This window comes from Neophocaena asiaeorientalis, unplaced genomic scaffold (assembly GCF_003031525.2).
Source record: "Neophocaena asiaeorientalis asiaeorientalis breed wild unplaced genomic scaffold, Neophocaena_asiaeorientalis_V1.1 scaffold70, whole genome shotgun sequence".
Classification (NCBI taxonomy): Eukaryota; Metazoa; Chordata; class Mammalia; order Artiodactyla; family Phocoenidae; genus Neophocaena; species Neophocaena asiaeorientalis.
Genome location: NW_020175410.1, coordinates 2,518,507 through 2,541,238, shown reverse-complemented (window position 1 = coordinate 2,541,238; position 22,732 = coordinate 2,518,507). Strand labels below are relative to the sequence as shown.

The 22,732-nt window shown below is 37.5% G+C and overlaps 1 protein-coding gene across 6 annotated transcripts in view; it reads right to left on the bottom strand.

The window, feature by feature from the left end:
* DGKB (diacylglycerol kinase beta) overlaps window positions 1–22,732 on the bottom strand; it is a 639,375-nt gene that overhangs the window by 510,799 nt on the left and 105,844 nt on the right. For all 6 annotated transcript variants that reach the window (XM_024767053.1, XM_024767055.1, XM_024767059.1 and 3 more), the window contains 2 exons: window positions 20,121–20,274; window positions 5,590–5,730 (listed from right to left, as the gene is read on the bottom strand). In XM_024767053.1, the coding sequence (XP_024622821.1) occupies window positions 5,590–5,730; window positions 20,121–20,274 (295 nt within the window). The remainder of the gene's footprint in view (window positions 1–5,589; window positions 5,731–20,120; window positions 20,275–22,732) is intronic.

The following is a 22,732-nucleotide window of genomic DNA, read 5'->3' as shown; positions in this document are numbered from 1 at the left end:
AAAGCATTTAAGCCAGAATTTGTTTAACTCACAATTTTTTACTGTTTTATGTATTTCAAGACCTATCTAATAAACCACAAGGGCAGAGGTGAAAATCATTTGTCTGGAGTTTTTTACATCTAATATAATGGTGTTATACTTTCTTCTTTTCTCCACAAAAGGAAACAATAGGGTTTCCCTGGTGGCGCAGCGGTTGAGAGTCCACCTGCTGATGCAGGGGACATGGGTTCGTGCGCCGGTCCGGGAGGATTCCACATGCCGCGGAGCGGCTGGGTCCGTGAGCCATGGCCGCTGAGCCTGCACGTCCGGAGCCTGTGCTCCGCAACGGGAGAGGCAACAGTGAGAGGCCCGCGTACCGAAAAAAAAAAAGAAACAATAATCTAAACAAGGAAAGGCAGCTTTTCAAAATAAAAAGGGCACCTACACAGCAGGTCAGAAATCATACATTTTAGTCACAGATAGCTAAACTGGTGGTATAATTAATAACCAATCTCTCTGGGCTTTAAATTTTTCATTGACAATATAGGAAGGTTAACTAGATGATATCTGAGGACTTTTCAATATTAAATTTCAGTGGTTCTAAGATTAATACTAGACAGAGCCGTAACTTTAACATACAGAGTAGTCCTCATTATCTGCATATCAATTGTGTATGTTTCTGGACATTTTCCTATTGATTTCTTTTTAGTGATATATTTTCAGTAACTGTAAGCTAACTTAAAGTTATTCTAGCTAAGTCATTAATAATTTGATAAACACTAATCCCAATGTGAATGCCACATTTATACTTTTAAATAAAAGTATAAATTTAGTACTATTTGATGCCTTCAATAATTCACATTATCTTCCTCTTGTCAAGCACCCATAGACTTCAATACAGTTCCATTTAACTAGCATTTACTGAGCATCTATCTTTTGAAAAACACACATATATAAGTGGTAGGTGCTAGAGTGGGAAGTTACACACAGTGCAATGGTACAAGGAAGGAGAGTAAAATAATCTGATTAGAGATGGCAAGAGGACTCATGATGTGAGCTAGGCTTCAAGTGTAGACTGGACTGGATCTGATACACACTGGGAAAGATATACACCCCTAGCAAATGCACATTATAAGCAAAGGCATGAAGGTGGAAAAGTTCAGAGTTTGTCTGATAATTAAAAAGTAGATTCATATGACTGGGACTTTTTTGTGCAGGTCACAGCCAAATGCAAGTAGGTTGGGGTCAAATTGTGGAGCCAGATTAGTTTATGGATGCTAAGTTAAGGACTTACTTTGATGTATTATTCAATAGGGAACTACAAAAGGGACCCATTCTTCCTGAGTCAGAAGAAGAGGAAAGAACAGGTATAGAAGTTGACAAGTTTTAGGCAACATGAGAGAAAGTTATAAGAATTTACAGCTAATGAGTGAGATGATGATTAATTAGGTAGGTGTTTGAAGTAACAAAGCATCTGAATGAACTTTTAACTAGGAGAAGTCAATGACCAGAGAAACTCTGAAGGCACTGAAGGCCAGCTGAGGTTTTGAGAAGAGTTCTAATCCACAGAATTATATTATCATTTCACAAAATCTCTGGCAGCTCAGTATATGAGCAAATAAATTGGATGTTCAAAACTAAGCGAGAAGGAATGACTGACCTCACGAATTACAGGGTCAGTCTACATTTGAAGGGGTGGGAGGCCCAAAAGCAGCAAGCAAGTTCAGGAGGAAGTGAAGCGGTCAAGGGGCAAGAATTCTTAACTTACTTTTTTTTTTTTTTTTTTGCGGTACGCGGGCCTCTCACTGTTGTGGCCTCTCCCATTGCGGAGCACAGGCTCCAGACGCGCAGGCTCAGCGGCCATGGCTCATGGGCCCAGCCGCTCTGCGGCATGCGGGATCTTCACGGACCAGGGCACGAACCCGTGTCCCCTGCATCGGCAGGCGGACTCTCAACCACTGCGCCACCAGGGAAGCCCATTAACTTACTTTTATTTCATTTAACATTCACATAAATGTGAAGGAATTTATGTGAGCAAATATTGGTTCATTTAATTCTCATAGCAAACATACAAGATAGACATTATTATGATCCCAATTTTACAGCTGGGGAAGCTGAGGCCTGAGAGGTTTTAACAATGTGCCTGGGTCACTCAGATAGTAAGGGTCAAAGCTAAGATTCATTCAGTTAGTGAAGTGAAGGGTCCAAGCTCTTGAGTACTTGCTATGCTATATTTAAACTCAAAGCAGAAAAGTAAAAAGTTACGTGAGCTTAGGCTGTGGTCAAAGTAAAATGCTAGAATTTAAATTTATAGAATAAGAGCAGTCTTTGGGAATTAAAAGACTTGGGGTATTGCAACAAAAGTGGGTGACTGAAATAAAATGGAGTTGAGGTCACAGTATTTGCGGAATCTAAGGAGACTCAAAGAGGGATGTATTGAATGGCTCTCCATAAAGTACTGTAGTGGGCTTAAGGTGAAGAGGGCAAACCAGACCTGGTACAATGTTCTTATCTATGCACCTTGATGGTTGGTAACTTCCACCAAGACAAAAATAGAATTCCTCCACAACTTCAGGACACACACACATGCATGCACACATACTTTCCAAGGGTTCGTGGGAACAGGTAAATAAATACCTTCTACTTGATGGGGCCTCAGAACTGGCAAAGACCACAGGGAGGCATTAGGATCGAGTCAAAGATTGAGTGAAGGAAAGCAAGTTGAAGAAATGGCATATAATCAGTGGAAAGTTCAAAGTGTTTGTTTGTTAGTTTCCTTTCAATGAAAAAAAAAATGCTTTTTTGTAAATGCCTGGCAGAAGAGAGAGGTGGGGGAGATTAGAAGTGGCAGTAAGCACTGAATAGATTTATAAAACATTGTTTTTTGGGGAAAAATATTTAAAACATGTCATTAATTTATCTAATAACCCAGGTAAAAGAACGTATCAAATAATGCCACCAACAATTCCAAGAACAATTGTAGTTTCAGATGAATTATGTGTGTGTGTGTGTGTTTTCATTGGACTGAAGGAACTGCATAAACCAATGCTTCTCAAAATGTGGTCCCTGCAACATCAGCATGACCTGAAATGAAAACTCTGAAGTCCTATTCCAGGCTTGCTGAATCACATATACTCAAGTTGGGGCGGAGCAAGCTGTGTGTTCATAAGCCCTGCAGGTGATTCTTATGGGCGATAAAGTTCAAGAACCTCTGGCCTAAGACAACACGTCTGTACTCCTTTCTGCTTAGCTGCTTAGAAATTGGGATTCAAAAACATCACTCACCTGCAAAAGTTAACTATATTAGATGCTTGATTATATCTACTTCTGTGTTAATTTTAATTATTTTCTTCTTTTCTTTCCTCTAGTATACATTATGTTTAATAAGTCATAACCATTTTGGAAATATATATTAAATGAACAACCATTAGATTTCTTTAAAGACATTGAAAAAAATTTTAGAATCTATAACTATAATATACTATATGAATGTTAGGAATTTGTAAATGCGCAACTGTAGAAGGGAAAAATATATTAGTACATAGCTAAGAAACTGGGCGAAAGAAATGGATTCTGATTTAACTGATGTAGGAAAAAGCCTGGCACTGGCATTTAGAAAACAAACACAAGCTCCAGATGAGTAAGGACCAGGTTAAGGTTCTCCACACTTGAGGAGAGTAGAGAAGAAAACTAGAACAGAGCTAGAACCTTAATGAGTTTCTGAAATAGAAATGCATTTTCTTTCAAGAGTCTAGTGAAAATCACAGAAGTAATGCCAGGTGGTAACAAGTCTGTCTATGCGGGAAGTCTAAAGAAATGAATGGTATAAGCTCGAAAAAGAGCTGGAAAACTTAAAGAACGGAGGGAAGGGGATTGATAACACTGAAGAGAGGTAAGTGGCAGGTCAGGTTCAACTTGATTCATTAAGTGTTTCTGAATCACTTGTGGGTTAACATTATGCCTGGCAACTGTGGACGAGGACTGCTGAGACACAGATTCACATTGAGAACTTACAACATACCTCTTAGGAATTCTACCTTAAAAACAAAATACTTGCAGTTGATCTAAAAATAAGTAAACTGCATCACAAAGACCATGCTGGGGAGAAGTAATGGTGTCTTTATTTATTCTCAGACCCGGAATGGAATCTTTGTTTTGTTTTGTTTTTTTGCGGTACGCGGGCCTCTCACTGTTGTGGCCTCTCCCGTTGCGAAGCACAGGCTCTGGACACACAGGCTCAGGGGCCATGGCTCACGGGCCTAGTCGCTCCGCGGCATGTGGGATCCTCCCGGACCGGGGCACAAACCCGTGTCCCCTGCATCAGCAGGCGGACTCTCAACCACTGCGCCACCAGGGAAGCCCGAATCTTTGTATTTGTAAAATCATCCCAAACACAGTCCTAATAACACCTGAGAAAACTTTCTCTCTGGCCATTACTTCAATAAAAATTCACTAAACATTAATATTTATTTTGGAATGAGAGAGATTTCTGTAGGTTCTTAGGAAAACAAATAAATCTTGAAATGCAAATATTCAACATTTAGAACTAATAAATATGTATTTAAAGAATGATGTTAATATGGTTTATTCATAACTTAAGCAGGTGTTACTATTAAATAATCATATTACATTAAATTCTTTATTAGTAAGAGAAATATTATCGAAAGTTACTGTTAAACTAAACAGGCTACCCAATCATAATTCTGAGGTGTCACAATATTCTACATTTACTTTAGAAATGTCAAATTTAGGATTCATTATCTTTACTATCATTGCAGTAGCAAAAAAATGTAATTCATTTGAATGATATCTAATACAATCAGGTTAATCAGCTTATTGAACAAACCACCAGCTCTGTATTTAGCAGGGGCTTTGGAGATAGAATAGATTATTAAATGATGGGGCTTGCAGTAAAGGTTTGAAAAATATTTTCTTGCCTTGCAATGAGTACAGTTTGCCACCAGAGAGAGCTCAGTTACTGTATTTTATTAAAGAGAGCACTTATTTCCTTTCAACTAGATTGAAATTCTCTATCTGAAACGCCTGCTACGTGGTAAAAGAAAAAAAAGCTATTGTTTAATTATTTATAATATTCAGAGTCAACTTCTAGAAATGAAACTCTCATGCTTGGCATTTAAGAAATTATTTGTCCATGGCAATGAAAGTTAGTACAGAAGGTTTCAAGGAAGATTTCCAGAGAGAAAGGCTCAGTTTGCCTATGGATAGTGAACCCTTTTTCTGCCTAATGGGAAGACCTCTTACATACTAGAAATAAGTGTATTTTCAAAACAACACAAAGGATACTTTTCAATATCGTCTGGTTACCAAACTGAGCAAATTCAAAAACAAAAACCATCAATTGATAAACATGCTCAAGAAATACTCAGTAATAAATGGACCTTGATCAATAATAACCTAAAATTGATAGATTCTTAATATCTTTTAATTGTCTGATTTTCAATTGGAGAATTTTTTTATAATTATTAACCAAGGTCACTTTACTTAATAAGAATGTAAACAACCACAGTATATACAATTTTAAGTTTGTCAATATCCAGTCCTATCCCCCACCCCAACCGTGATAAGTAAACTAAATGAAGAAACACATACACTCCAGTTTATCCTCAGGTCTTCCTCTTTCAAGGAGAGACAGGTAACAGACAATATCCTTCAGGTGGATTACTTCTGGGGAACACGTATTTGCTGGAGAAGTACGGGGAGAGGTGATGGCACCTTTATTCATTCTCAGACCTGGAAAAAAAGATTTGTCTTCATATACTTAAAAATATTCACAGCACTCTCAAACAAAAACCAACAAAGGAAATAGAGAGATAATGCCTAGACCATGTAGAGAAACTATATACTTCTGAGGCGTAAAATAACCAAATTCTCCGGTCTCTAGTATAACAGAGACAGACATTCTATGATTCCTTTAAGTAATGGAGAGTTCTTTGGGATTTGGGGACATAGGGACTGCTCTGCCTACTCACTGGATGGTGTTTGGGCCAGAATCCTATCGCCCAGAGTTAGTTGGTAGACAGATTTCAAAGCATGAAGAACTACTTTCCTATCCACTTTTCTCTGCCTTAGGCAGTGACAGCTGTCAATCAGCGGGGAAGACTGAAAAATGGTCTTTCACAAAAAAACTGAAGAAATGTGAGTCTGTCCCAATATGATTTATATATTGATGGTCAGGAATCATTCATACATAAAAACATGTATTTATGTCAAACGGTTGCCAGCACCGTGAATAAGACATCCTTTTTGCCATCAAGGAATCTGCCCATGAATAAGAGAGAAAGAGAACGTAAACAAAATTCTGGATAAACATGACAGATTTAATTAGAGAGGTAAGAACATACAACTGTAGTTTGGTTTTAATATGGTCCATACTTTATTTATTACATCCATTCATTGTGCCTGTTCCAAGACAAGGGTAGAGAACCTGAATATCTGTTCACAACAGCTGACGACTGCAGAGTATCTGATAATCAAATCGAAACTCTTTCACAATAAATAGTTCCATCTTACAGAGAAGTCTCTGAAACCAGATCATATGTATCTGACAAGACCTCACGGTAAACCCCAATTATCCTTTGAGGTCTATTTGGCCATATAAAAGGTATGTGGGTTAGATGGCTGATGGGCTGAATGGCTATTCGATTCCTAATTAACCAGGAGTTACTGGAATGCAGGGAATAATCTTAACCAAATACAGTTCTTCAAGCCTGTCATTCATCTGGCATTCATCAGCACACCTCCACCTGACCACATCTCTTGCTCTGGTCTATCTCTTTCCATGTATAACTTTGATTGAACACCTGTGATTTCCTTCAGCCATTTCAAGATACCCCGGAGTATAATTTAATGCATGCTGAAAAGCCAGCAGTTAATTAGTTTAGTACTCACAACGTTACTACTAATAAAATGTACCATTTATTGAATGTACGCTATGTGGCAGGAACCATGCTGGGCACTTGAACATGTATCATTTCAGTTCATTCTCCCATTAACCCTGTGAGGGGAGATTGCATGAATCCCATTTTACAGATGAGAAACAGGCTTAGGGAGATGAACTGCCCAGCGTTTCATAACTAGCAACTTTATCCTTTTTATTCTACACTAATAGCTTATAGATTATTTTTGTTCAAGGCCAATAGTAAGGAAAAGTAAGAAAAACAGTTTACATCTTAATCCAGCACAAATAACACACACACACACACACACACACACTAGTAGGTTTCATAACTGTGCCAATGTTTTCTGTGTTAACCTATTCTCTTCTTTTTTATTCCATTCTTAAAATTCTGTCAAAGACCCCTTAAACTGAATTCATTACCCACCACGGGCCACAATTGACAGTTTGAAAAACAATGCTCTACATCTTTCATTTTTTTACCAAAGTCTTCTTTATTTCAAATACATCTCTATGCTTCACATTGATTCCACTTGTTTATAGTTATTGAAAAAGATACATATATATATACACATATTATAAATGGATTTCCTCCCTTAACAAAAGTGTCACTGTATATCCGATACAAACTAACATAGTCACTTTTATAAACCAAAGGCAGAGAACAGAAGACAATCCTGAGCTTTGAAAAGAAAATACCTGACTAATTCTAACTAATCATCTAAAGCCTAGCCAGCTGCAGAAATAAGCAGTTTCAACTTATGATAAAAGACATTTTGGCACTGATCCTTCACATGACCATAACTTCCAGACTCGGAGAACACAGCCCTTGAATTATGGTTGGATAAACTATGACCTAACCCAGACTGCCTGATGAGCTAATCCTCTCTTCTATGCTCCCCGCTTATGGTACTGAAATGATTTAATCAGCTTGATTTAACTCTTTTATACAAAAACTCAGCGTAAAACAAGAATAAAAAGCATGTATCATCATATTCATTTGAAAGAATGCCAAAAGGTATACATTTTCACTTATATATATTCACTTATGATCATTTGTATATATAAAATGAAGGCTATGGTATTTCATTATCAATTTTCATAATACTAAACACAAACATTTGGAAAATATGAGTATCATAATTTTCTGTTTGCCTTTCCTGTATGTAATGTACATACTGAATATGAACATTAATGTATAATTTCAACTTAACACTACTTTTGAACAAGAAACATGTTACTATACTAAAATTATTTTGTTTGACAAAATGAGTTGACTATTTGCCATTTTCTGTTCATGAGAGGTTGTAAACAAAAAGTTGTATCATGCACTGAACTGTGTCATAGTTTAACATTTAAAAGAATTTAAAGGTTATTTTAAAAAGAAATTATGGGCATGTATGACAACACACAATGAAAAACTAATCAGTTTTTCCTTAAGTGCAATTTCAGCTAAATTTGAGAGGTAAAACATATACTTTTCGCAATGATTTATAGGGTGCATCAGAGAAAGAAAAATAAAATGTCAATGAGCTTTTCCACAATTACTTTACAACAAAACAATTATAGAGCTGGACCACTAAATCTTGACGTGTTGCGTTGAAAAAGCTCATAGGTTTGTTTCAGCTCCTAACCCCCTACCCTAGATCAGCCCACTTTCTCTTAAGTGGTGAAAATGTTTCCTTATATTTTCACTTAATATTTTGAGAGCAGGCCCTAGGGCCTCAATCTGTCTTCAGAGAGGTTGTTTTTACACCCTATTCTACCCTTTCAAAAATTTTTTTTTCCTGTCCCTAAACTTGGCTGTAGCTCTTTCCCAGTATTTACCTCCGTCTAGGAAAGTTCACTTCCCAGAAGAAAAGCCCTTTTCCTTTTAAGCAGTTTGTGCTAAGGCTTATACAGGACACACACGAGACCATGTAACCGGCAAACAGAACATAGCAAGCCTGGTTTCTTGGCTGCAGCTCCTCAATGAAACGAGACGGTAAATGGAATCTTACACTTCTCTTTAGCAGTAATAGCCTCTGAAGAAGAGGTTCAAAAGTCTACTTCCCTTGGGACTTCTCTGGTGGTGCAGTGGTTAAGAATCCATCTGCCAATGCAGGGGACACAGGTTCGAGCCCTGGTCTGGGAAGATCCTACATGCCCCAGAGCAACTAAACCCATGTGCCACAACTACTGAGCCTGTGCTCTAGAGCCTGCGAGCCACAACTACTGAGCCCACGTGCTGCAAATACTTAAGTCCACGCATCTAGATCCCATGCTCCGCAACAAGCCACTGCAATGAGAAGCCCGCGCACTAGAATGAAGCATAGCTCCCACGTGCCACAACTAGAGGAAGCTCCCGCACAGCAACGAAGACCCAACACAGCCATAAATAAATAAATAAATAAATAATTTAAAGCAAAGGTCTACTTCCCTTTAACAAAGGCCATTTTAACCCATCCAAGCATCAGTGAAACTCTTTAGAATTGGAACTGCACATGAAGCTAGGTAAAACACAATGTGTTTTTGTTTTTTTTTTGCCTCAAGTGGTCAATATTTAGCTCTGAAGATCATGTGACTGACATCCAAATTTGCAGGTTCTCTGACTTGCCCAAGGCTGTGCTTCTTTAAATATTTCCCCACGAAAGTGACCCATATATACCTATACACATATAATATACATTACAAGGTACAACAAAGTACAAAATAAAGTGAAAAATAGGCAAAGTAATTAGAGTCTATTAGTTTTATGAGGAATAATTATCTTGTACTTCGATGGCATTTTTCTGTTTTTTATGATGATTATATATATACACATATATATCTATATATAACCATTATTCTCTTCAAAGTTTTAACTACAAAAAGAGTTAGCGTCAGTCAAACTGAATATTGCCTACGATTATCACATTCTTCAAGCACACGATTTTCACTGTATTCCAATATAGACACTCCATTTCTTAAAACAATGACCTAAAAAGTTTTATTCTAATAGATACTTTTAATTCTAGTCTCAAGGTTCAATTGTTAGCAAATCAGTTTTGGGTACATGTTCAATTACTGCCTCTGCTCCAGTTTATTTTATTTTCAAACACTTGCATTCCAGATAATGAAAACGGTAGCGTTATCTCCACCGTTTCCCTTCATCTATTAAAATGAAATATTCAAAACTGTTATTATTACTATGAAATACTGATATGAATTAAAATTCTAAACTTATAAGGCAATAAAACACTCTGGCAATTTGGTTTTTCCATTTTTTTATACTGGTTCAATTTGCAGAAATTTAACAGGCTTATGAAGCAATTTGTCACATAGTGTAGTCACATATCATACTTCCAATATTCATATTAATAGTCATGATGAGTGGCACAGATAACCAAGAATAACAACAGTTACTTCATATTATCACACATTTCATGATTTTTAGACAACCTTCTAACTATGCTTGTCTTAAAATAATATAATTTAAACAATTTTTTTTTATGCTTACACAAACCTGCAGCAAATGAGATAGCCTGGGTAAACTAGACTGTGATTCCTCATAAAATGAGGACAGGCAGTGGATACAGTCCTTGACAAGAGACTAGGGCCAGCAAAATCTCTCTAAGAACATCATATGGGTTTCATCTTTTTGGCCACTGGCAAAAACCTGAAACAAGCAATTATAAGGAACAGAGCTTGAAGCAGGTCTTTGGGGGTGATGTTCTAGGAGCAGAACAAACTCTGCAAAGGAGCAAGGACAACATTCCTGGCTGTGTGCCAGCAACACTGACCCTGCAATTCCATTTGTGAGAGAAAACCATTGTAAAGCAATTACACTCCAATAAAGATGTTAAAAAATAAAATAAAAAAAAAAAAGGGTGGAAAATCAGAGAGTAAACTACTGATAGTCACATAGCAATCCCAGGAGTTCAGAGTTGAAGACAGGCCATCTAACTCCAAACTTTGAGCTCTTTTCAAAAGCAGTAAAAGGAAGACTTGCTCTATCGGTCCTGTCCAGTAAAATATTCTTCAATGAAAGAAACGTTCTATGTACACCTTGTTCAATATAGTAGTATTAACCACATATGGTTGTTGAACACATGAAATGTGGCTGGCGTTTGACTGAAGAACTGAATTGTTTTAATTGATTGTTAACTAACTTAGATTTCAAAGTTACATTGGGCTGGTGGCAACCATAATGCAGGTGACACACTGTCTACAGGCAGAGAATTGAGAGTTGGTTGAATTACTCTGTTTCGTGACTATACCTAACCATGGGAATTAAGCCACCATATATGAAAAGAAGTCATGCTACCCAAATTTGTATATTTGTCACATTAAAAAGAAATCCCAATAATACTCCTTAAATTTGACTGTATTCTTTCAGGATGTATGACATCTTAGTGGAAAAAAAAAACTATATTGAATTTGACCTTTATCCTGTGTTTGCAAACTAAAACACAGGAAAATGATCTGTTTAATTAATAATGGTAAAAGTTGGCATTCCTAAGGTACCTAATGCATTACGTTTTTGAGTCCCACAATACCCAGTAAGATACATATACTTCTTATCTCCATTTCGCGTTTGAGAAAACAAAGACCAGTTATGCATCCACAATTCAAAAGGCAGCCTGATGTGGGATTTCATGCTTTAAGTATAATTTTGTGGGGCTAGAGAGAGAAAGATAAAGCAGAAAAATCTGTCTCCTGCCTCTCAATAAATGACCTTTTGTTTTAAGGGTCTGGTTTTCAAGACTCTTGAGAGTGCATACATTATTTCATAAACCTTTGGAAGGAAATTAGAAATCCTAGCCATGGCTGAGAGCTCTAAATTCATCTTCCATTGAGATCAGTCCTTGGGCCATCCACTTAATACATCCACGAAAATACATATTTACCAAATCTTTACCTGCATTTTCTTATGGGAAATGGATTATGAATGATTTTTCTTAACTGTGTTTTTTAATAGGTACACAACTAACATATCCTTTATAAACATAAACCTAAATAAATATTAAGGTCCTTTAATATTAGTCATGTAAAACCAGGTTCCAGGCATTGGAGATAAAGTACTGAACAAAGGAGATGAAAACTCCCATTTTCATAGGGTTTTTCTTCTAGCAGATCAAAGCAAATGCTCAATACCATAGCTCATTTTCTAGCTTGCTACTAAGTTTTAGAGCATAACACGAATTAAATAATATTATGATTGATTTGAGACTCTGTAAAGTACTAAATATCTTATTGCCCTCATGAGGATCTCAAAAACTGAAAATAAGTATTTGTTAACATATTATGCAAAAATCTTAAGATAACACTATCATTTAATATGTAATTATTAAGATGCAATTCAAAATACAAAACCCCTTTATTTTGGGTCAATAAATTTAATAGCAAAAATGAACACTTTGAAAACCAAAATTTTACTTAGCATATTCAGAGAGAACAATAAAGAAACCTATATAATCAAGTTCAGTATATTCAAACCCATTTAATAATTAAAGAGGAGATTTGGGAGAAACTTTTCTTTTACCAACAGTAATTTTATCATCAATGGGGCCTTGAAGTTACGGAGTTTTCTCTGGTTTCAGGGAAGGATTTTTAGGGCTTTCAGGGTTTCAGGATAAAAAATTTATTGGAGTAAAATAATTTTTAGATTACTACTACTAATAATAATGATTAGAAGTCTGAATTTGGTACTATAGAGGCATAAAAAATGTAATGGCTGACATACATAAATGCTTATTGGCCAATGGATAGAAATTCTTGTATCTTTATTTCTAGGGAATTTGTATGTAGGTATATAAGCTGCACAGACTATAATTGTTATTATCAATAAAGCATATCAACAGTGATAAAAGCACAAATATATATGAAATGCCCTACTGTGTGCCAAGAATCTCCGCATCTCATAGTTACATAAGTCTTGTACTCTGTTCAATTTGTGTTTTATGGAACCTGGCCTGCCCTTGTTTGCATGGTGGAAACTGAAGTAGCTTATTAGACACAAAAGGCCTATAAAGCTACTTTACACTACACACACACACACACACACACACACAAACATTTTTACTATCCTTAAAACAGTACTGATAAGAGTAATACTTTCTTCTCAGCACAGTTAATGAAGTGTGTCTTCTGGCAAGAACACTCAGTAAGGTCATTTGGCAAAAGAACATTTTCCCAAAGGTTTAAGTACTTCATTTTCATTGCACAATTTTCTGTTCTTAACTTGATTAACTTCCTTATGGACAAAAGGGCATTGTTTCTCCTTTTCTGTCTAAAAAATGCCATTGTGGTATGACTCTCTGGTTGTACAGACAACATGAAAAGAGCTAAATACCATGACTGATATTGTAGCTTCACAGAATTCACTAACCATTGCCACATCAAATGAGCAATGAGAGGGGACCCAAGATAAAGTACCTGAAGTTTTTCAGAGATAGTTTTTATTATTCTCAATCTTAAATATCTTTGGGACTTTTTTTTTTTTTTTTTTTTTTGCGGTATGCAGGCCTCTCACTGTTGTGGCCTCTCCCGTTGCGGAGCACAAGCTCCGGACGTGCAGGCTCAGCAGCCATGGCTCACGGGCCCAGCCACTCCGCGGCATTTGGGATCTTCCCGGACCGGGGCATGAACCCGTGTCCCCTGCATCGGCAGGCGGACTCCCAACCACTGCGCCACCAGGGAAGCCCTGGAACTTTTTTATATATCTTTAGCCTCATCTGTCTTCATGATAGCTTCCACACCACTGACAGTGTAATTATTTTCTGGCTTACATCCTTTTCATGGCTCTCCAATTTCTTCTGGATAAAATTCAAAACATAGCATGACGGACAACACTCTCTACCATGGGGTCCTGGCTACCCACCTCATCTCTCCTCCAGTCACGTCATCTGTCCCAGCCCAACTGAGTCAAGGCACAGCCCCAGATCTCTCAGGACTCCCCAGAAGTCTACCTTCCTCCACTCTCTGAAGGCAGTCAGGACTCTAATCCTGCCAGGATTGCTCCCCCAACTCTACCGCCAGGCTGTGCCCAATACTTCCAAGGTCATGACTACTATCTACTCTGGGCCCATCAAAAATGACCTTATGACCCTCATCCCAGTTTCAGTCAGTCATGAGAAACCTAGGACTTTCAGTCATCCTCAGCCTTGACCTGCACTTTCTATCTGATTCATTTTCGCCAACAGCATTCATTCCATTTGACGTGCCACAAATTTTTATTTTTAGGACTCTTTCTCTCTCCACTAGAATGTATATGACTATGGGAGGGGTAGCTCTGTTTTGCTCACTGATATACTCCCAGTAATTTGAATAGTACCTGGCACATGGTTAAGTGATCAATAAATATTTTTGAATGCATAAATATTGAATGTCTTAAAGTTTGTGCACTGTCCTTTGATGGGACATGATTTTAAGATTTAAACAGAAATTGTATATGTTGCTTTCTCTTCTTGGAACTCCCTTCTAGTCCACTCCCTCCCATCCCTCCCACTAACTCTACCTGGTTAATTTCAATTTATGGTTAAAATCTCAGTCACATGCTCCTGACACATACAGCACGGCACTTGTTTTATTGTAGTAAAACTGACCACCTATCTGTTTTTCTCCGTGACTCTAAAGCATCCTCAGCTTTCTTGTGGAATTCCTGGCACATAATGTGTTTTTAAAAATGAATGGTTGGATGCATAAATTAAGGAAATAATCAAATGAATAATTAAATGGTACGACTGGTCAATTCACTACATGATCTGATTTAAACGGTGCTAGGAAAATCTTCTCTTTGTGTGCTATAAAACAACTAATAAGAAATAACAAAAACTCTTACACTGACCTACGGTTAATAAAGGATGTTCCTGTTATAAAGTCAATGTTTTGGACACTGGGGAGCCCAACAGGAATATATAGTATGAGTATCTGAACCAGTTAATAAATCACATCACATTCTCTTCTAATTGCCATATTCTTAGAGAAAGTAATTGTTATTAATAACTGCTGTTAATTGCTATCCTACACAAAAAGAAAAATAATTTAGCTGAAGAGGGTTAATTCCAGGAGTTTCTGTGTGACAACTGTCAAAGGTGGGATTCGGAGAGAGGCAGGGATTTCCCAGCTAATCTACAAGAGGCAGATGGTGGGACTTTAACAAGGGTGACAGGGTTGCTTCCCAGCTACACTCTCTAGGTATCCCATCTTACTGATCACTGCATCCATAGCATGGTACACAGCATATGCTCTTGAATTAAAATGAAGCATTAGCTGAGACCTGGAGGAGCTGGGTTTTGCTGTGAAATAAGGGCAGAGGGAACATCATGCAGAAAAGCCCAGAGTCCTGAGTAAGCACAGCAGGTTTTAAGTCACCGCAAACAGTTGGATATGAAAAGAATCTGGGTGCATGGGGCAAGGAGACAGAGAATGAGGACGGTAGGCAGACTCTATAAGCTGCATGGCATTGGCTTAATGCTATGGAACTCAGATTTTATCATCTTCTTAACTGCACTGCCCAGGTCCTGGAGTCTCTGTAAGGTCACTTCAGGAGGGGGTGTCTCCAGAGGCAGGGGGAAGGCAGAGTGACTAGGACTCCCTGTACTCAGACCTCTCCTGCACCACCCTCAAAGCAAAGTAACTCTGCTTTAATCGGCTTTAAATATCAAGGATTTATGTTTACTTGGGAAATAAAGGTTTAAAAAACATTCCACAAGGTGATTGTGAAAGTCTGCACTTGGGAACCCATGAATAATTATCGTCAGGCTTCTGTGTCAGAAAGAACATTTTCCAGATGGGAGGGCAGGGCCTGGCTGGGAGTCATGCTAATTGATAGTCTAGGACACAAACAATGATGTATCGAACTGACACAGGCAGAATGTTTGAGAAGAAGTTACAACGAGTAATAGCATTTTGTGATGAACTAAACCTAAGTAGTGAGGCAGTGAAGGGTAGGAAGGGTCCAAGATTTTAGGGTAGGGAAATTGATAAATACTCAGGTTCCTTTCAACCAGAAAGAAGACAGGAATAGAAGCAGATTTGGGTAGAATATAATTATTTGACTTTCCAATCCACTTAGTTTGACTCCTTATGGAACACTCACTCAGATGAAGGGCTCCATCTGGAATCTAGTAATATGTATTCTCTGTGAGCTGAAGAAACCGTTTTGGGTTGTGTGGGAAACAATTGAGCATTTTATTTTAGACAGCACCTGTTTTTTTGTATGATGTGAAAAAAAAAATGGCATCTGTTGAGAGTGAGGGGAAAGATATGAATAAACTAAAGGAGGTTTAAAAAGTTTAACCTGATTGATCTAGGAGACAGTATCAAGAATAAATACTTTTCAGAATAGATTTTTTTAAAAGCTGAAGAGGTGTTAAGGCCATGTTAATACTGGGTGTTAGGAATGTGTAGTGACAACAGCCTGCATGCATATTTATGAGATTTCTCCCTGGATATGCTCAGTGTGCAAATAGCAGGGATTGAAATATGGGATCATAATAGTGACCCATGGTTGAGGGTTTGTGAGCCACTTGCGGAAAAAAAAAAAGGATTCCAAATAATTAAACATTTCTGTAAAGATAATAGTTCAAGTGATAGATTCTAGGGATGAAGGTGAGATCAGAAATTGGTTGTTGGACTAGCAGAGAGGTTTAGGATTAGGGATTTGGGATTTACAATGAAGCAGAAAAGGTTATAAGAAAGCTGGAAAAATGGTATATTGGGGGTATATTTAAAAACTAAAAGACCAACATGGGAACAGCAGAATTAATCATCTTATATTTAAATAGGGGATAAGAGGCACTTAACGGAAACAAAATGTTCCAAAACAATACATAATCCACTACATGAAATGCCAGATGGATCATTAGGTTCAATGAAACACAACTACATACACACTCATAACTTTTATACCTATTTATAATTATTTTTAAATGTTTTATTCTATAAAAACTAAATGCTTTACTTTTACCAAATACGTGATCATTGTTCATTAACAAGAATAACATTTTTTTCCTTTTAAAAAGTTTGTCTTCTTATTGAGAAACCTTTATTGTTCAATTGATATACAGAATCAAGAATGGCTACCATATTCCTGATGGTAATGTGGTAATGAAACATGTGAACTCTCAGAGCAGATAAACAAAGCAGATTACATAGCACCTCTTTATTCAAAATTCATTTGTAATTTTTTTCAACCACAAATACATCTTGCGTAGATAACTTAGATTATTGCAAAGCAAGTTTCTAGGAATAAAAATCTATGTATCTTTCAGTTTCTGAGTCAAGGCTACCCCAGGCCTTGAAAATTTTATTACTGTCTAGGGTTCCTTATTTCCCAGAATAAAAACCACTATCAAAGGTAATTCTGAAAATACACAGGATGAGAAACAGTCCTACAAAGGACACTATGCACCTATGTCTTAAAATGTGGAGGCCACGCTTTGAAAAGCCATCACAGTTTAATTTATTATTGCTGCATGAGGGTTACGCAGCCTATCTTACAATTCCTTTCAAGTAGGTCTATGCAGGATGTGTGATTGTCCCAAAAGAAGTACAATTTGTTATTCCTTATTTTTTTTTCCCATTTTGAAACATGGTTTGACCTCTACTCCTTGTAAATTTGGTATCTTCTACGTAGTACTTACTATGTGCTATCTGAAGAAAAGAGGGTTTGAGGTTTGAATTTTTTTTTTTTTTTTTGCGGTACGCGGGCCTCTCACTGTTGTGGTCTCTCCCATTGCAGAGCACAGGCTCCGGATGCGCAGGCTCAGCGGCCATGGCTCATGGGCCCAGCCGCTCCGTGGCATGTGGGATCCTCCCAGACCGGGGCGCGAACCCGTGTCCCCTGCATCGGCAGGCGGACTCTCAACCACTGCGCCACCAGGGAAGCCCTGAATTTCTTATAAAACTACCAAAGTAATTAGATTGTCTCTTTCCTCCAAGTGTGACACAATTAGTCTGAGTCTGTTGACTCAGAGAGACAACATATCAAAAAATGTTCCCCCTTCTTCCTCAAGACAGTATTTGTCTTCTTAAAGAAGACAGTGTTTCCCAAGGACAGTATTGCTTCATGTAAATTTAAATAAGGGACAACTTTGTTATTTCTAAGGAATATGCAATCCATTTATAGCATGAAATGGAGAACACAGAAGTTTTCATTTCTAGATCCAAGTAAAAACCTGTCTCATATAAAAATTTTCAGCCCAGAACACTTGTAAGCTCTGAAACCACACTTTAGGACAAACTAAACGGAACTCATTCAGAGAAAACAGCAAGTGTGGGGAGTCCTCTCAGTTCATGGTATAAGGGGAATCATTTCAGGAACAAAAAATATTTGATGGGTAGTTAAAGGTTATAAGCATATGAATTGCTCTGTATTTTGAAGGGATCATCTGTTTTAAAAAGCTTGGACCAACATGTGATTGCTCGAGGAAGAATATTTTACTCCATTGACAGAAAGGGAAGCAGCACAACGTAAGGCTTAATAGTGTGGACTCCTCATCAGATTGCCCAAGTTTTGTTTCTGGCTCAATCACCTATTTCTTAATTATATGTTTGAAGCTTTTTATTTATTAGAATGCTAATTAGTAAAATTCTCCTCACCTCTTTACCCACACTTCAATATTCTATGTTGTGACGCTAGGACGGGAAGTCTCGACCAGAGGCTCCCACAGGATACTTAATCCCCTCTCAGGGGATCTGTAAGGTCAAAACGCTATCAGTGATGATTCTGAGATATCATTTGCTTTCTTCACTCTCATTCTCTCATGGGTGTACAGTGGACTTTTCAAGGGGCTACCTGACATGATATGGCAACGCAGCAGCGGATGTGGTTATTCAGCTGTCTTCTATGGAGTTGGATGTTAGTCATTTGCAACAGTGTGAAATAATGTCAATCTTCTCACTAATTTTTTTTTTGTTTTTGAGAACAGTCATTTTTCATAAAGATGTTATTTTTGTCAACATCTGAGGGGACGATCATTGTAATTTCTAGAATGTGTCATCTTTAATACGGTAAATAGAAATAAATATCACCCATATAAACAAGAGCATTTTGGGGTCCTCAATAATTTTCAAGAGCCTAAAAGAGTCCTGAGATCAAAGAGTTTTGGAAACACTGCTGTAGACTATAGTTCTCCATTGCCAGATGGAAACCTGTTGTGTTCACAGGGGGCACTAGAGAGACAAGAGAAGGGAGGAGGGAGAAGGGACAAGTTCCTGCTGGTCTACCTGCACTTATCTGTTAGATCTCTCCAGCATCTCACCGTCCCAGGATCTGGTGCCAGTAGCAAGGCGCTCTAGTCTTGTGGCAGCTTACTGCCACACCAAGAAGGCGCAGTGAGCTCCCGCAATTCAGTCCTGCACAGACCATGGTGATGCTGTAAGAGGTCTGACTTCCAGGGCTGCACACTCCTCCCTGAGCTCCTGAGCTATCAGAGCCAATCAGGAAGGATCCCCTCCACAGGAGTCTGACAGTGAGATCTGCCAGGCAACATCCACCCCCCAACTCTGCCTCCCAGGTCCTAGAGGTCCTCCTTCCAAGCTTCTGGGTTTTGAAGACTCCAACCCAGGGGAGGCCTCTGGTTCTACCTCAGTGTGTCTCAGTGCTCATCTTCACTTTTTCAACTCTCCGACACTGTTTAACCAGTTTCCTATTGCACATTTTCTAAAGTAATATAGTGAGATTTCTATTTTCCTGACTGTGTGGAGAGTGATACAATTAGTGACAGGTAGTAATGCATTAGGCATCTCTAAAAAGCTACACCTAATGAGAGAACCAACCATCTCTATGGTGACAAACTGAATTAAGTATCTAAGAGAAAAATCTAAACTCTGTTCTGAGTTTACAAATCTAAAAATGTGAAAGTATATTGGTAATTTGAACAAATGATATTAAATACTATGTTTTTACATAACTGCCTGTGACTACATATATTTATATTTATATATATATACACACACACACACACACACATATATATATTCCAGTCATTTAAAAGAGCACTTTCCTATATTTGATGGAAGTATCTCTTAAAATTATTACCTAAACATAGACTTCTAAGACATTGAAACGACAAGTGATGAATAATGATAAAGTATATTTTCTCTAATGTTTAGTTGCACAGTCTTAGTATGAAAGGATAAATCCGGCATTAAAGGTAATTTTTAAACAAATCATCTCAGCTTACAGAGAACTTATAATGATTTTTCCCTTTGAGGTTTTTGCATTACATACATTTTTAAAGTAAATAATTAAACTTACCACCTGAGAGGAGAGCAGGCTTACTTTTTACCATTGGACTAGAATGAGGAAACTTGTTGCTAAATGACATGAAAAGGTGTGTTGTGAAATCATCAGGAAGCTCGGCTTCCAGGAATGTCTTCATAAATAGCTTGAAACCTTCAAAATCTATTGTCTGGAAAAAAAATTTAAACATATATTTTAAGACTCAGCCAATGTTAAGATTCTGTGCTATGCTCAAAATCATTAGTAGGAGACACGACCTCAAACATTTTTAAATCCAAGTCTACAAGAGGAAGGTAACTATTTGAGAAGTAAATCGGGCAGTCAGTCCTAGGTTGACACTGGTGAGTAGATTTGTATGTCTTACCTGCAATAATGGAGCAGGAAAACCAGGAGCTTTTCACTCAGACATCTCTATTTCCACAGTATCTATGTGGCCTTAACATTTTTACTCTTTGAAACTTAATTTCCTCCTCTGTAAATTGGGTATAATATTCCCAATCCCGTAAAGTTGTTATGATGATTAAATCAGACAATTATGTGAAGATGCCAATGCAGAGTCATGAACACAGCACGAATACTCAGAAAGAAAGGTATTTCTCTCATCTCCCTTCTTTGTCTGAACATTGTTTTTGACAATTGGAGAAAGTGGTTGACATGAAAGGTTCACCCTAACACCAAGACGAATGGATATAAAATTCTAAAGTGAAATTCTAAATCTTCCTATGCAGATTTTCAAAGAAATCTACTTCACGATCCATGCTCACTCTTACTCATTGCAGGACTATAAAAGCGTCGACATTTACATGCAAAGAACCATTGCTACTTAGGGAATCTCCATGTCCACTTGGGGAAATGGTGATGGGAGCCACTTCTATCCTCAAGTTAATGAGAGGATTTCACAGGAGCTACTAGGAGAGCTTGCTTTCTCCAAGTAAATGAGGACAGTGGGCCAGGATCTGACTCCTGCCTGGGAAACTGAGGACAAGGCTACAGGTACTCGGAACAAAGACAAGAAAATGGTATTGTACTGGGCTTGGCCAACCCTCCTTGTGACTGCAGGGACAGTAATGCATAAATGTTGCCTAGGAAATAGCTGTAGACCTCATGGAAGAGAAGGCCCCTGGAGCTGTGCTGGATACTATCCAGTAGTCCATTTGAAGGGACTAGGAAACCTACAGAGAAGAAACTGAGATAAAGCCACATCTGTCCAGATCAAGAGACTGCAAGGGCTATAGGCCTCATAGGAAGCCCTTGAGGGGCACTTTTTTTATTACCCAGTTTAACGTAACTGACATGAAACTAAAAATAAGGAAAAAATAAAACTTGGCAGATTAATGCTCCTAAATTTTTACAGAATCCTGGCAGAGGAGAATAAAATTAATTCCATAAACTGATATTTTGGATACAAAAAGTCTATTTTTCCTATGTAAAAATATTGGGATAAGGTGGTAGAGAACAACCAATTTTATTATTGTACTGTTTTGAATAAACCTAAAAGGGAATCAGACATACAGGGGAATCATTAGGAGAAAGGAAATTTTTGCAGATTAGATCGCATGCCCTTTAAGTATGTCTACTGTGTATGCTTTTGTACCTAACATAACCTCAAGCTAATACAAAACAAAACCAAAAACGTCACTTTATTTATTAATGGTTCCAAGACTCTGTCTACAACTTAATCTGACATTTTTGGTTAAACTTAACTTAGTCTTGTTTTGCTTATTAATTCTCAGAAGGGCACTTCAGATGTTTATATTGGTGGTGGTAAAAAGACTTCATTTCCTTCCATATTTAATGAATCACCTCCACCACAGAATATTGTAAATTCTACTAGTGGATTGAACCACAAAACTCAAAACTGTGAATAATATGAATATATAAAGAATAGCATCAATTAGCAGAAGTACTTTCAAAAAGCAAATTGCCACAATGAATGAAGCCAAGGTTTCAAAATACACAAATGAGGCCAGAAGCCAGACTAGTATATCCAAATAAGTTGCCTTGAGCTGGGCACCTATTCTTACTAATAGGATTCCTCAGGATGGCGTATCAAAAGAGAAGTAATCCACACTCAGCTGGATGAGTGACCAACACTTGTCAATAATCTTCAACATGTGAGAAGGTCTATGGGGAACGCAGGAGTTAATGCTATATGCAAAGTTATAGGAAATTTATATGGTAAACATTCACAAGCATTGTGATTAAAATCAAAGTTACTTATAGCTGCTTTTCTTCCTGTACCCTTTTGTAGTCAGCACTGTGTTTGGAAACATAACAGATGATAGAGCATGGTTTTTATGTCAGACTACCTAGATCAACTCTCAGATCCAACACTTTCCAACTGTGTGACAGTGGGCAACTTATTAAGTTCTCTGTGCCTCAAATTCTTCATCTATAATACCAACCTCTTGATTTGTTAGGAAGAATTCCACATGGTATTTGACGAATGGGCCTTAAAACCATATTAACTTAAATGTTTCCATTTGCATTTAACAAATCATTACACGGTTCATTGTTTTTTTTGGTGGGTGTTTTTTAAAATTGTCGTTGTTTACTTGTTTTTCACTTTTTTTGTTTCGTTTTTTGAGAAACCAGGTAACAAAATGTGAACAAAGACTATAATTGCT